This window comes from Pseudophryne corroboree, chromosome 8 (genome assembly GCF_028390025.1).
Source record: "Pseudophryne corroboree isolate aPseCor3 chromosome 8, aPseCor3.hap2, whole genome shotgun sequence".
In the NCBI taxonomy this organism is placed as follows: domain Eukaryota; kingdom Metazoa; phylum Chordata; class Amphibia; order Anura; family Myobatrachidae; genus Pseudophryne; species Pseudophryne corroboree.
This window is the reverse complement of record NC_086451.1, coordinates 288740925-288756232: the sequence shown is the minus strand read 5'-3', so window position 1 is coordinate 288756232 and position 15308 is coordinate 288740925. Positions and strand designations below refer to the sequence as shown.

Genomic DNA, 15308 nt, shown 5'->3' with positions numbered 1-15308 from the left:
ATAGCCGCCGGCGCTGACATTACTATTATGTTGTCATTGTCATTTTGATGGGCTGGTAACTAGTCTTAATGGGTGATCTTCTGTATGCCGGCTGCTGGGATCCCGGCGCTCAGTATACAGGCGCCGGAAACCCGACCCCCGGCAATTATTCTCCCTCTTGGGGGTCCACGACCCCCCTGGAGGGAGAATAAATAGCATGGCACGTGTAGCGCGCCACAGTGCCCCCAGCGTGGCGATCGCAGCGAGCCCGCAAGGGGCTCATTTGCGCTCGCCCAGCTGCTGGTATGCCAGCGGTCGGGATACCAGCGCCGGTATGCTGGTGGCCGGGATCCCAGCCGCCGGCAAACTATACTACACCCGTCTTAATATATAACTTTATACAGAATGAAAACATATCCTGAAGCATTAAAAAAAAAAAAATTGCCTACTTTCCAAATAGGAAGACTTCTCATGGTCTTACAGTAAATGCTCTTACTTATAGTATATTACCAAACAAAGCACTGCATTTATATATTTAAAATCTGTTTTGATGACTAGTCCTCTGTCATGCTACCATTTTCTAAGGGAATGTTGATGTTGTTCCTAGAAGGAGCATTTTCCTTTCCAAAGTTATCTACTCCATCTAAGAACACATACGCTGGTACTGGCTTCATTCTAGACCAATGTCACCATGTTCTCTGTACAGCATAACATGATTAATGGACACTCTGCTTTGTGTCTGCTTTATCGGTAATACATTAATAATGTTGATTCAATAAACACAGAGTCAGTGAATAGTTTATAATACATTACACCTTTGCTCATAATACAATTGAAGCAGGATTGGATGACACATTTAACTAGTGACCCAAAGATAATTCATACAAAAAATACCTATATAACCTATATAAGGATTCCTCTCTATAAACGTTTTACTAATCTACATCACATTAAAATGGGGCATAATACATTCTATTGTATTTCACGTCCTAGCAGATAAGATGATTAGCAAATTACCGTAATTACATTTTCTTCTACCCTTTTGTAAAACAAGTATATATTAATGTTGTCTCTAACCTATCTACTTGTATGTTAGAGAATTAATGTATAAAATTAATTTGAAAATATGTGCTTCCTCTTTCCTTCCCTATTCACTACATTATAACCTGCCAGGCGGTTATTAGTTTTATTTTCTTGAAACAATGTTGTAGCTCTCAGAAAACTGTTAACTCAGAGCAGTTATCTTAGTGCATCTAAAAACGTATCTTAGTGTATCAGAGCAGTTATCTTGGTGCATCAGAACGGTTATCTTAGTGCATCAGAGCACTTATCTTAATGCATCAAAGCCGTTATCGTAGTGCATCGGCGCAATTATCTTAGTGCATCACAGCAGTTATTTCAGTGCATCAGAGCAGTTATCAAGGTGCATCAACACCATTATCTTAGTCCATCAGAGCACTTATATTAATGCATCAGAGCAGTTATCTTGTTGTATCAGAACAATTATCTTAGTGCACCAGAATAGTTATCTTAGTCCATCAGAGCACTTATCTTAATGCATCAGAGCAGTTAACTTAGTGCATCAGAAATTATCTTAGTTCATCAGAGCCCTTATCTTAGTGCATCAAAGCCGTTATCATAGTGTATCAGTGCCATTCTCTTAGTGCATCAGCACAATTATCTTAGTTCATCAGAGCATTTATCTTAGTGCATCAGAGCAGTTATCTCAGTGCATCAGAGCTGTTATCATAGTGCATTAACACCATTATCTTAGTCCATCAGAGCACTTATCTTAGTGCATCAGAGCACTTATCTTAGTGCATCAAAGCCGTTATCATAGTGTATCAGCACCATTCTCTTAGTGCATCAGAGCCGTTATCTTAGTAGTGCATCAGAGCAGTTATATTAGTGCATCAGAGCACTTATCTTAGTGCATCAGATTAGTTATCCTACAACATCAAAGCCATTATCGTAGTGCATCAGCGCAGTTATCTTAGTTCAACAGAGCACTTATCTTAGTGCATCAGAGCAGTTATCTCAGTGCATCAGAGCTGTTATTGTAGTGCATCAACGCAATTATTATCTTAGTCCATCGGAGCACTTATTTTAATGCATCAGAGCTGTTATCTTGGTGCATCACAACAGTTATCTTAGTGCATCAGAGCACTTATCCTACTGCATCATAGCCGTTATCGTAGTGCATCAGCGCAATTATCTTAGTTTATCAGAGCATTTATCTTAGTGCATCAGAGCAGTTATCTCAGTGCATCAGAGGTGTTATCATAGTGCATAAAAACCATTATCTTAGTCCATCAGAGCACTTATCTTAATGCATCAGAGCAGTTACTTTGGTGCATCAGAACAGTTATCTTAGTTCATCAGAACAGTTATCTTAGTCCATCAGAGCACTTATCTTAATGCATCAGAACACGTATCTTAGTACATCTAAGCCATTATCGTAGTGTATCAGTGCAATTATCTTAGTGCATCAGAGCACTTATCTCAGTGCATCAGAGCACTTATTTAAGTACATCAGAGCCGTTATCATGGTGTATCAGCGCCATTTTCTTAGTGCATCAGAGCACTTATCTTCATGCATCACAGCAGTTATCTTAGTGCATCAGAACAGAATAGCAGACAAAGCAGTAGAAGGCCGGTCCAGTGATATGGTAAGTGCATCTGAGTGGTGGTGGTGTAGTGTGGGTAGAGCTGTTGTTGATATAATGTGCATGGCAGGAACCAGACTACTGACCAGCTCCCTGCTGATTTGCCTCATCTACAAAAATTGAAAAACCTCTTTATGAACTAGTTTCCTTCCTGTGTAGTAAACTGGACGAGCAGTCTCTGGCCTGGCTGTTTAGTACAGGCACCCACTGCAGCTCAGTGCATGTGAACTCATTATATTAAGTACTATTCAGTTACAAAAATATACACATGCATCAGTTTCAGATGAAATTATCATTAGCGTGTGTGGGGCTTTTTCTGGATTCTAAGAATTTTGTATCCACATTTTGACCATAAGCCCTCACAATTATCTGCAAGCCTGCCAGGATGCATGCAGGTCTGCAACAGTAGCATGCGCCAGGCTTATGTCAGGCATAAAGATACACCTGCACCCTATTTGTCAAACAATACTTGTAAAATACGCATTTGTTATTAACGTTCTATAAAATCTAACAATAACTCTGCAATACAGCAGGTATAACTCCATTCTCGTACAGGGAACACAATACTATATTGCTCACAAAATCATATGTAATATATTCATAAGCGATTAAGAAAGCACCTATCAGCCAATCAGAAGCGGCTAGCTAGTTCATCGTGGTGTATTTGCACCAGCCCGTAGGCACCCACAATTCATAAGGCTTTGACAGGTATAAGGTATATGCACCTGTGTGCAGGGAATGCGCCCTAACTGTACTCATCCTACAGTATGTCAGACTGCCCCTTCCCCCATCCTACCTCTTCAGTCATATGCAGACACAGCTGTCAGCAAATATATAGATGCATGTGTGCGCACTGTTTTCTGGACATGTGGGGAACTAATCTGCATAATTTATGTTACACAAACTAAGTCCAAATCAGTGTAAGCCCCATGAGTGTTTGTGTGGCAACATTCTCAGCATAATACATTGGCCCTATATAACAAGTAAAAGGATAGAATACTTTTGTTATTCTCCATTTGCTAGACAGTGGGGAGAGGGGCAATACATGTAGAGGAGAGGCTGTAAGTGCATCACTAATGCGGCCTTTAATCGTTAGCAATGTCACATGTGGATGATACTTCATGTTACCTGGGCAGAATGAACAGTACAGGTGCTCCTACACACTGACATTTCTTGCACCCGGTCTGCTATTATATTGTACTATTACCCTTTGAAACAATATTTTTCTACTGCTTTAGTGCAACAATACAGCAAATAAAAGGTCTAAATTATTTATAGTATAAGATTCACACATTATATGAAAATGCTTCTATGTATGGCACAAAATCATAAAACACCATATAAATAATGCATGTGTCTCACACGCACTGATTAAATACTATATACTCATTAGTATTGTTGACTTTATCACTTATTCATGAAACCTAAACTAACGCATTTTCATGAGTTTAGAAAAGTCCTCTAGCGTTAACCCTACCCAGGTACAGGCAACATTCAGCACCACAGCTGAGGCTCAGTCATGGGCAATGTGCTGAAGGTCGCCTATCCCTACGTACCGTAACAGTATGCCAAGTCATTGCCTTACAGCTCTCTAACAGAACGAAATGACAAACAACGTGAAATGGATAGACTGGACAGCTCTGGACACAGAGACTGCATCCATACTCTAATTAGGGGCACACACAATGGCTACAAAGTAACTACACTGACACTTCTGCTGCAATACTTTATTGATATTGCAATGTATTTTGAGGGGTAAGGGTAGGTGGTGCGTAAATGTTTCTTGTTGTTCTATAAGTGTTAAGGGGGGAACACACAGAGAGATCTGTGCTTAAATTCTAAGAAATCTAAACTGGGTGAAATGAGCGCCCCCTCGCTCAGCATACATCGTGCTGAGTGCTGAGTGGGGGGGGAGATGTGTGGTGGCCGGTCTGTGCTAGATCGCTCAGCACACATCTCCCCCATTCGTATGTGTTCTGTAAATCACATTACCCAGCAAGCTTTGGCCTGGTCACAGCTGTGTATAGCCATCTTATTCCACGGTTTGCAAAGGAAGCAGCTTCTAAGAAATGTGCCGAGTAAATCACGTACTGTACTTTACGAGCTGAAACTGTAGCTTATAATTGCATTAACTAGGTTATTTGCACAACCTAATTATAGCAATTACAGAGCCCAGACAAATGTGAAGAAGGAATGGCCATGGCATGATCCTAATTTCTCTGTGTAAATCTAAAAGTTCCAGGATGACCTATAATTCCAAAAGGAACACACAGTTCTCTCCCAGTCAGTTGATAGAAGTGGGTGGCGTGATTACAAAACAGTTTCTGCAAGCAGTGCAGCGTAGCTCTGGCAGGATGTAACTAGCCATTCTGCTGCTGAATGCCTGCTGATACATCAGTACAGTCACATGACTGCTTCCTGGGGCAATTTTTGGTGAGGGGGTAAAAGGGGGAGGGGTCATATAAGGGTAACTGAGCCCTATGTATTAAAATGATCTTTTCATATAAGCAATTTATTATGAGATATCTTTTGCATTGAATTTCACCCTTTTAGTTACAAACAGGAAACTGGTTTAGCCAGACATTTAATGAATGTAAATACAATAATCCAGTCAATGACGTGGCATACCGTAATCCTCTAAAGCGGAAAATAACCTGACATTTAACACTGTAAATTTACATGCAATAATCTCAGATTTAAGGGCTGACCTTGAGGGCCTGGAAGTGAGATCACAATTCAATTATCCATTTCCATATTGATCATTAGATGTAAGAGGGGAAAACATCGAGATTGTTAGAAAATTCAACGTTCTGGTTACGTATCAACTTTTCCTTCAGCAAGACCCAATTCACCAGTGCGAACAAACTATGATCAGTGTTTATAGAGAATACCCTGCGGATCTGATTGGTGTACAATGCACATTCAGGAGGGTTACTTCCTTGCTGCATTGCTATGTGTGGTACAAATGTCTGAACAGTGTTACACACTGGTACTGCAGACATAAACAACCACTGCATCTTTTGCGGATCGATTTTGCCAGTGGAATAAATATGTTGCAGTAAAGCTGCTGGACTTCAGGACCCGTTCACTTCTATCTTTTCTTCTAAATTGTACATTTTTGTACATAATACAAAATCTCACTGCAGGCGGACTTGACACAGAAGTGTCACACACGCAGCATTTAAACAATGTCTCCTACTGGCCTGTGGGACAAAGGGACGAATTGCTGATATTTGTGAAACACTGATAATAGCTTGCTTTATCCACATTAGCACATGCACAAGTAAACAAAACAAAACAAAACAAAACAGGTCTTTCCCACAATACATGCAAAAAATACGAGGCATACAAGGAGAGCATAGCTGAGCTGGCGTGTGCTAGAGCTTTCCCAGTTAACATGGTGCTATGGATTGTGAGAGTGCTAATAATCAGCTGGCTTATACAAGAGAAAAAAAACCACATGATTTCCAAACTGACCACAGTTATACTGCCGTACAGTCACAATGGCTCAAATGGAGAGGACTCTTTCTGCTCATTTATTTCTACAATATTTAAAACACAATTGAGAAATGAATAACACCTAATAAACAAAATTAATTCTATTATAGCAAAAAAAAGGTGAATAGAAATATTTTAGATGTTATAATACAACCTAAAAGGTATTTTCTAACTTCCCAATAACTGGCTTGAGAATTAAAAGAAATTGTTATTTTAAAAGTTTTTACTATATTATATTGTATTATAGTATGAGTTATAGGGATGTGGTCAGGATCCCAGCAGTCAGGACCCCGAAAGTCAGAAGACCGACAGCAGAATCCCAATAGTAAGTATTGGGGTTGGGATAAGGGTTAGACATTAGGGGGAGGGTTAGGGTTGGGCTATAGGGGTGAGGGAGGTTAGGGTAAGGCTGCAGGGGGAGGGTTTGGCCACAGGGTTCGGCTGCGGAAGGGGACGGTTAGGGTTAGGCCGCAGGAGGGGACAGTTACGGAGCTGTGGGAGGAAAGGGTTAGGATTAGGGGTAAAATACCTGTTGGGATTCCGATTAAAATTCCTGTTGGGATTCCGATGTAGGTCTTCTGACTGTCGGTATCCCGACAACTGGGATTTCTTACCCAACCTGATTTATATTTATATAATAATATATTCCCTTAGTGGCTTTATTCTGTGATTTATCATGCTAACCATTTCATCATGGTAGCTCCTAGTAAGCAAGTTACTGAGATGAGAGACGATTTAGTAGATCAGTACCTTCAATTGGTAAACAGAAGTATCAAGTGTTTTGTTTGCTGCCTAGATGACTGACCCCTGGTCTCTCAGCATGATCTGTATAATACCAGTCACTTTAAGCTGCATGGTGGTAACGGAAGTATCATATACACAGTGCTAAAATCTGCCAATATAATCAGTCATGTTCTCCTTGTATGAAGTGGATCACAAACATATGCAGATGCTGCGCGAATAAACAGAAAACAAGACGAGAGGCTGATGTTTGTTGGATTCCGCCATTTAATGCAATGGGATGGAGTCAATGGAGTGAAGGAATGAGACTCACAGAGACAGAGGTCCAAATTTGCTCATGCTTCAGTGCCCCCCTGGATTTGATTTCACAGTGAAGAAGACAATGATTTTTGTTGACACACGTGCTCACTATGTTCATTGACTGGGTGACCATAAACAAACTCAGTTGCCACAGGCTGTGCCAAGGCTAATTTTGTGCTCACTAGCTCATTTCAGTGACATCATGCTAAAAACAAGTGTTCTGTCTTTTGCTGGCAGCTGTTACTGTTTCAGAGCAGGAAATAAAGAACCCATCTACAAATGGTGCCAATTCCAGGCAGCCGCTATATCAGAAAATGTCATCAGTGGTCTCTTGTTTATGCAATGCAACGGAGTGCAGGACAATCGCTAATAAATGCAGTCAGCATGGTATAGGCAAATAAAAATAATGCAATACAATGTTAAATAATATTTTAGTGTGTTAGTTCACACACAGTATACTTTTTAGTGTTTTTTGTTTCACTACTTATTGGGGAATGAGAGAAAATTGATACATATGACAATTTGACGATCAGTCATTGATGAGACCACAATTTTTTAATAGATTTTACGTTTAAATAATATTTTGGGTATGACTGATACGTAAAAGCTGGCAGCAAAAGCATTATCCACGTCCACTTGATAATAAATGTTCTTACCTAGTCGTCCAGGAGGTCCAGCTGGTCCAGGATTCCCTTTAGGACCCTGTGTTGCTTGTCCAGGGAGACCTGGTTGTCCTGGTGGTCCTGGGCTACCTGAACGCCCAGGATAACCACTGTCTCCTTTGGGGCCGGGAAATCCAGGAGATCCGGGAGATCCAGAAAATCCTGGCTCACCCTTTGCACCTGCAAGTAACGCATAAAGTTTTTATTTAAAGCAACAGTTTAATTTATAGCCTTGTACTTCTATCACTAAACAGTAGTTCTAAATATGTGTCTCCTATGGCCGAAGTAAAGGAAGTCCTATTCCCTATACACTCTTCTTGTCCTCAGCTATACACTGATGAAATTATAGAGCAAGTGTTTGGGCTTTTACCACTGAATTAATTGCAGATATGGCTGATGCGCAAGTACATGCAAACACAACCAAATAAAATTACCCACTGGCCTTCAGGGTAAAACAAAGACTGTCATGAAACTGTACAGTATAATTAATTCTCAAAAGGCAAATGAAAGAAGAGGAAACCTTACCTGGACTCCCAGAATTTCCTGGCAGGCCTGGCGACCCGAATCCTGGTAATCCTAAAACACAGACATACGTATTTATAAAAGCTCAAGGCGTATAATATACTGTGATCAAGCCTGATGAACACTGACCTGGTTCTCCTTTAAGACCAGCAGGCCCAGGAATTCCATCTTGGCCTGGTTGACCCTTTTCACCTGGAGATCCTGGAGGCCCAGGACGACCTGCATCTCCTACAATAAATAAAATTAAATTGGGTAAAGGAAACATTATGTAGGCCAGTCTAGATTAGGTTACCCATATAAGACATTTACTATTTCAAACAATGTGGCAAAAGCAAAATCAGAAGAAAGCGAACAAATATTTGTATATACAAGTTTACCCACAGAGAGGCATATGCATTCAATAACCCCAGAGCAAAGTAGAGTATGGTGACAGTATGAGATTTCCGGTAAAAGTAGTGATCTATGGTTACTGGACGAGAGAACCATAGGCAACACATGTTTTAGTGCAAGTGCACCCTTTATCCAAACTGTACATTGCTTGCTTTATTAATATAGTGTGCCAATACGAAGTTGACTACTTTTCCATGTTAGTGTTACTTAATCGCCACCAGGATTGTTTCCTATTCTATAGGGGGAAATCAAGTGTTTTGCATGCTGGCATCCACTAGATGGCGCCCGACAGAGTAATTCAAGTGTTGCTCTGTTTAGGTGCACACAGCGGCCGGCGCTGATATTACTGTTATGTTCTTCCATCATTTTGATGGGCTGGTAACTAGGAAGAAATAAGTGTTGATCAACTTCTCAAACCATTTTAGAGAATCAACCTCAGGGGAATATCCATTAGATTTGCTAGATAATAATAATAATTCTATTTATATAGTGGCTTTTTTTTTCCTCAATGGGACTCAAGGCACTTATATGTGTACATAATAAGTCTGATTTATTATGCATTGTGCAAGATCCTTCACTCTCCACTTCCTGCTTCATTCTATGAGGGGAATTAAATTCACCATGATAAAGCGATAATTTACTGTGATCGGACTTTTCGTGGACATCACAAAAAAATGATTGCAATGATTATGGGTTTGTGCACTCTTGCGATTCGAACTATCCTATTTCTAATTCACGAAAATGGGATACTTGCCGTCAAAACCAGAGAAAAGTTTAGGAGAAAATGAGGATATCTGCCTGTACCCCCCCAAAAAAAATCAAACTAAGATAAGAAAACAGTATAGAAGTCTATTAGATGTCACAATATAAAGATAGGGGGTACTTAAATTAGGTCAAATCTCAAATTGCTGTTATATGCATTTAAAAAAAGCAGAAAAATAATAGAAAGTAAGTGTTGTTCAGCAAAATGTGTGTTCCAATTAAATTGGGGGTGCATAAAAATGGATGTTAGTACATATTTGGGTCAATTTAAGCTACTTTAAAAAACTTCCAAAAAAAGATTACTCCCACCTGCAAGTCTAAAAACACTTATCCCACTTTAAAAAACAACCCCAATATACCTGTCCCATACCTTGAACCCCAACTTCCATCACTTTGCATTTTTGTACCCCGAAAAGGACGTCATTAGTGGGCAATTAAAAATAATTAAAAACTTCCAAGTGCCTAATTAGTTATTTAGGACAGTGTCCCAGGGGTTCTGAACCAATTCCCCATATTTTTATCTTTCCCAAGCTTATCACCTGCTCAGAGGTGGTGAAGTGAAATTCGCTGTAAATCCTAAGGAGAATTAAATCTCAGTTTTTACTGCTGCTTACTGAATTCCCCCCTATGTGGCACTAGATGTCTGTGTGCACTGCTACACTGTCTCTCCACGTTTTGTCTATGGAGTCTCAGTGTCTTGCTTTTTTGTCTGATGGTAAAAAACGGAATGGTGGAGAGCGATTACTAAACCTCTCTGTGCACATAACCATACTGTTTTCATATTCCATGTATGGGCTGCAGCAATGATGTATAAAACAGTAAGCTTTGCTGAATGATGACACACTTTTCTGTTAGCAGAGAGAGTGTAAATGAAGAGAGATAACAATGACAGCTCGCACAAGACCCAGATAAAATTCTAACAGGTTTGAACAGACACTAACAATGTGCAGTGACAGAGGTGTATAGTAATATGTACATCAAGGTACGTTTATGACCCAGTATCAAATTATACATTGTGTTGCATGCTGTGAGCTCCCCATATGTGACTAGGGCCTGATTCATGCTAATGTATTCACAGCTGTGATCCCATTCACAGCAGATGTGTGAAAATATGCTAAAACTGCCGCTGCCTGGAAGTGTACTGAGACACCCTCTGGCGACTATGCAGAGCCATGCTACTACGTACAAACACATAGTGGTGGTCGCAGATCCTCCAATAATCGTCCTATGGTCATACAGAATTGCTGCAGGATCTGAGATGCTGGCGCCATGTTTTCTGCATATGGGATCGCAGTTGAGGGTTGAGACACGCCCTGAAAACGGTTATGATATTACTGCATTTTTGTTGCAGATCCCCATTACCACCCCCAAGTGCTCCCTGTCAGTCACTTTGCAAACAAATCATCACTGCACACAAAATCGCTAAGGTACCTTGTAGCATGCATAGTGCGACTGTGATGCGTGCGCAATCTGCCAATAATTGCTCAATTCTGCAAATATGTGTGCATCTCTAAATCTGGCCCTAGCATCCTTTTTCCTCTACTGACTGTTTGTTAAGGCAGCAGCCTCAGTCTGTCATGTTATCTGCCTCTGAGGCACCTACTGCCAGTCTGTCATGTTATCTGCCTCTGAGGCACCTACTTCCAGTCTGTTATGTTATCTGCCTCTGAGGCACCTACTGCCAGTCTGTCATGTTATCGTCCTCTGAGGCACCTACTGCCAGTCTGTCATGTTATCTGCCTCTGAGGCACCTACTTCCAGTCTGTTATGTTATCTGCCTCTGAGGCACCTACTGCCAGTCTGTCATGTTATCTGCCTCTGAGGCACCTACTTCCAGTCTGTTATGTTATCTGCCTCTGAGGCACCTACTGCCAGTCTGTCATGTTATCGTCCTCTGAGGCACCTACTGCCAGTCTGTCATGTTATCTGCCTCTGAGGCACCTACTTCCAGTCTGTTATGTTATCTGCCTCTGAGGCACCTACTGCCAGTCTGTCATGTTATCGTCCTCTGAGGCATCTACTGCCAGTCTGTCATGTTATCTGCCTCTGAGGCACCTACTGCCAGTCTGTCATGTTGTCTACATCTGAGGCACCTACTTCCAGTCTGTCATGTTATCTTCCTCTGAGGCACCTACTACCAGTCTGTCATGTTATCTTCATCTGAGGCACCTACTGCCAGTCTGTCATGTTATCTGCCTCTGAGGCACCTACTTCCGGTCTGTCATGTTATCTGCCTTTGAGGCACCTACTTCTGGTCTGTCATGTTATCTCTCCCGAACGACGGTTAATTTACGGAATGACAGGATCCCGGAGGTCAAAGTACCGCCACCTGGAATTCCCACTCGGGTGGTGGCCCACCACCTGAGGGGGTATATAATAGTGTGGTAAGCAAAGCTCTCCATGTTATCTGCCTCTGAGGCACCTACTTCCAGTTTGTCATGCACCTTCTTCATAGAGAGTCCAACAGAGACCTAAGAAAAGATGCTCTCCATACAAATCTCATTTATTCTTTTTCGTGTTACTTAACTGTTTGGTCAAAACTGGCACTCTCACATATCACCCTGTTACTGCTAAGAAGAGATCACGTCTTTATAGCTTGCGGTAAGGTAATGTTCATGCTGTTGACAGTCAATGCGTCGACAGCCTGACATCAAAGGGAGATTTGTGACACTGTTAAAATGTTGTTTAAATCATTGTACCGGTGTCTGCATTATACAGTGCATCTGGAAAGTATTCAAAGCGCTTCACTTTTTACACATTTTGTTATGTTACAGCCTTATTCCAAAATGGAATAGATTCATTTTTACCCTCAAAATTCTACACAACAACGTGAAAAAAAATTTGGGGAGATTTTTGCAAATTTATTAAAAATAAAAAAATAAAAAATCACATATACATAAGTATTCACAGCTTTTGCTCAATACTTTGTTGATGCACCTTTGGCAGCAATTACAGCCTCAAGTCTTTTTGAATATGATGCCACAAGCTTGGCACACCTATCTTTGGGCAGTTTCGCCCATTCCTCTTTGCAGCACCTCTCAAGCTCCGTCAGGTTGCATGGGATGCGTCGGTGTACAGCTATTTTCAGATCTCTCCAGAGATGTTCAATCGGATTCAAGTCTGGGCTCTGGCTGGGCCACTCAGGGACATTCACAGAGTTGTCCTGAAGCCACTCATTTGATATCTTGGCTGTGTGCTTAGGGTCGTTGTCCTGCTGAAAGATAAACAGTTACCCCAGTCTGAGGTCTAGAGCGCTTTGGCATAGGTTTTCATCCAGGATGTCTCTGTACATTGCTGCATTCAGCTTTCCCTCTATCCTGACTAGACTCTTAGTTCCTGCCACTGAAAAACATCCCCACAGCATGATGCTGCCACCAACATGCTTCACTGTAGGGATGGTACTGGCCTGGTGATGAGTGGTGCCTGGTTTCCTCCAAACATGACGCCTGCTATTCACGCCAAAGAGTTCAATCTTTGTCTCATCAGACCAGAGAATTTAGTTTCTCATGGTCTAATAGTCCTTCAGGTGCATTTTGGCAAACTCCGGGCGGGCTGCTATGTGCTTTTTACTAAGGAGTGGCTTCCGTCTGGCCACTCTACCATATAGGCCTGATTGGTGGATTGCTGCAGAGATGGTTGTCCTTCTGGAAGGTTCTCCTCTCTCCACAGAGGAATGCTGTAGCTCTGACAGAGTGACCAATGGGTTCTTGGTCACCTCCCTGACTAGGGTCCTTCTCCCCCGATTGCTCACTTTAGACGGCCGGCCAGCTTTAGGAAGAGTCCTGGTGGTTCTGAACTTCTTCCATTTATGGATAATGGAGGTCACTGTGCTCATTGGGACCTTCAAAGCAGCAGATATTTTTCTGTACTCTTCCACATATTTGTGCCTCGAGACAATCCTATCTTGGAGGTCTACAGACAATTCCTTTGACTTCATGCTTGGTTTGTGTTCAGACATGCACTGTCAAGTGTGGGACCTTATATAGACAGGTGTGTGCCTTTCCAAATCATGTGCAATCAACTAAATTTACCACAGGTGGACTCCAATTAAGCTGTAGGAACATATTAAGGATGATCAGTGGAAACAGGATGCACCTGAGCTCAATTTTGAGCTTCATGGCAATTGCTGTGAATACTTATGTACATGTGATTTCTTAGCAATTTATTTTTAATACATTTTCACAAATCTCAAAAAAAAAACTTTTTTCGTATTGTCATTATGGGGTATTATGTGTAGAATTTGGAGGGAAAAAATTAATTTATTCCATTTTGGAATAAGGCTGTAACATAACAAAATGTGGAAAAGTGAAGACTTATGAATACTTTCCGGGTGCACTGTAGCTTTAAACATGATTCTTTATGAACATGTTGACACCATTACAATGCTTTAAATCAAATTACAAGTGTCGGCAATCTCCTGTCGATATCATGCTGTCGACAGCATGACCATCGACATTACCTCTGTATCCCATTTCTTACCCCTTGATCCTGGAGAGCCTGGGCCACCAGGGTTCCCTGGAGGTCCATCGAGTCCTTTTGATCCAGGAAGTCCTGGAGAACCTAAAAAAAGTAAATGATAAAAAATGACACATTGCAGAGAGTGACTTGTGTTTCTGTGTTATATTATAAACACAACCAATATGGTGTCATTTTCTCAAGAATGTTGGGAATGTCCAACACAAGACAATAGGAAGAGGAAGAAAGGGAAGACATTTGGGGTGAAACTATTGTGTAAGATCAATGGGCCATTATTGGAATTCTATTTGAGGTGCTCTGGAACCTTCTTTTTTTTATAATAAATATTGTCAAGAATTGTCTTTTGATCTGACTCTTGTACAGATTGTAATGTTACTATTTATTATCCCAAAGTATTACTATAAATACAGTGACACTTATAGTAAGTAAACAGGAGGTGATGACAGGACTCATACAAACCAGGACAGACCAGAATAACTTTCCTTTTTAATGTATAGTGACATCAAGTGTGTCAGATATTTTGTGGTTTAAACAAAGTGATGATACCTGAAAATCCTGGGATCCCTGCATCTCCTTTAAGGCCTGGAACTCCTGGTAATCCGGGCAATCCAGGGCTTCCTGCCTCCCCTTTACTGCCTGAGGTGCCTGGAAAACCTGCTGGTCCAGGATCACCCTAAAAGGACCAATACAAATAGTTAAAATATCAACAAACTCAGCTGTCACGTGCTGCTCAGCATTAGCTTATGAGAAATACATTCACTTCCAAAAAAATAGTATGAGTTTGCAATTGCATATATCATTTATGTAATAAGTAAGATGAGGCTTTGATACATCATTAAAAGATAGATGTGTTGCTGCAGTTGCACCAGACAGCACTCTCGGCACACCAGGTTCCTTGTGACCCAGCTTGCGCTTAGCATGTTTTACTTGTCTTTGTTGCTTGAATGTGCATCTTAATCGCAATGTAATGTGACAAAACCGCTTCACCGGAGTGCAGTGATTAATTTGATATGCAACACTTGTATGTTTCGAGCTACTTTTTTTCACTCCAAGTTCCATTGTCCTCCGTATAGAGACTCAGTTGCACACAGATATACAAGTGTCACATATGAAATTAATCAGTGCAGCCCTGTGAAATGTTTTTTTTCAAATCATGTTGCAGTATAACATGGTTTTGCCAAGGTGCACATTTACTTACCCTCTTTTGTTTTAGTCCCAACTCAGAATGAGCCCCACTATCTGCTCATGTTTTCACAATCCTTTTTCTCTCGTATTCTAGTCTGAAATTCTCATATACTCTGTATTGTAAGGT

General features: G+C 41.0%; 1 protein-coding gene across 2 annotated transcripts in view; it reads right to left on the bottom strand.

The window, feature by feature from the left end:
• Positions 1-15308, bottom strand: part of COL4A5 (collagen type IV alpha 5 chain) — a 364692-nt gene that overhangs the window by 52059 nt on the left and 297325 nt on the right. For both annotated transcript variants that reach the window (XM_063937288.1, XM_063937287.1), the window contains exons 37-41: positions 14543-14669; positions 14000-14080; positions 8498-8596; positions 8372-8422; positions 7841-8026 (exon numbers count right to left, since the gene is read on the bottom strand). In XM_063937288.1, the coding sequence (XP_063793358.1) occupies positions 7841-8026; positions 8372-8422; positions 8498-8596; positions 14000-14080; positions 14543-14669 (544 nt within the window). The remainder of the gene's footprint in view (positions 1-7840; positions 8027-8371; positions 8423-8497; positions 8597-13999; positions 14081-14542; positions 14670-15308) is intronic.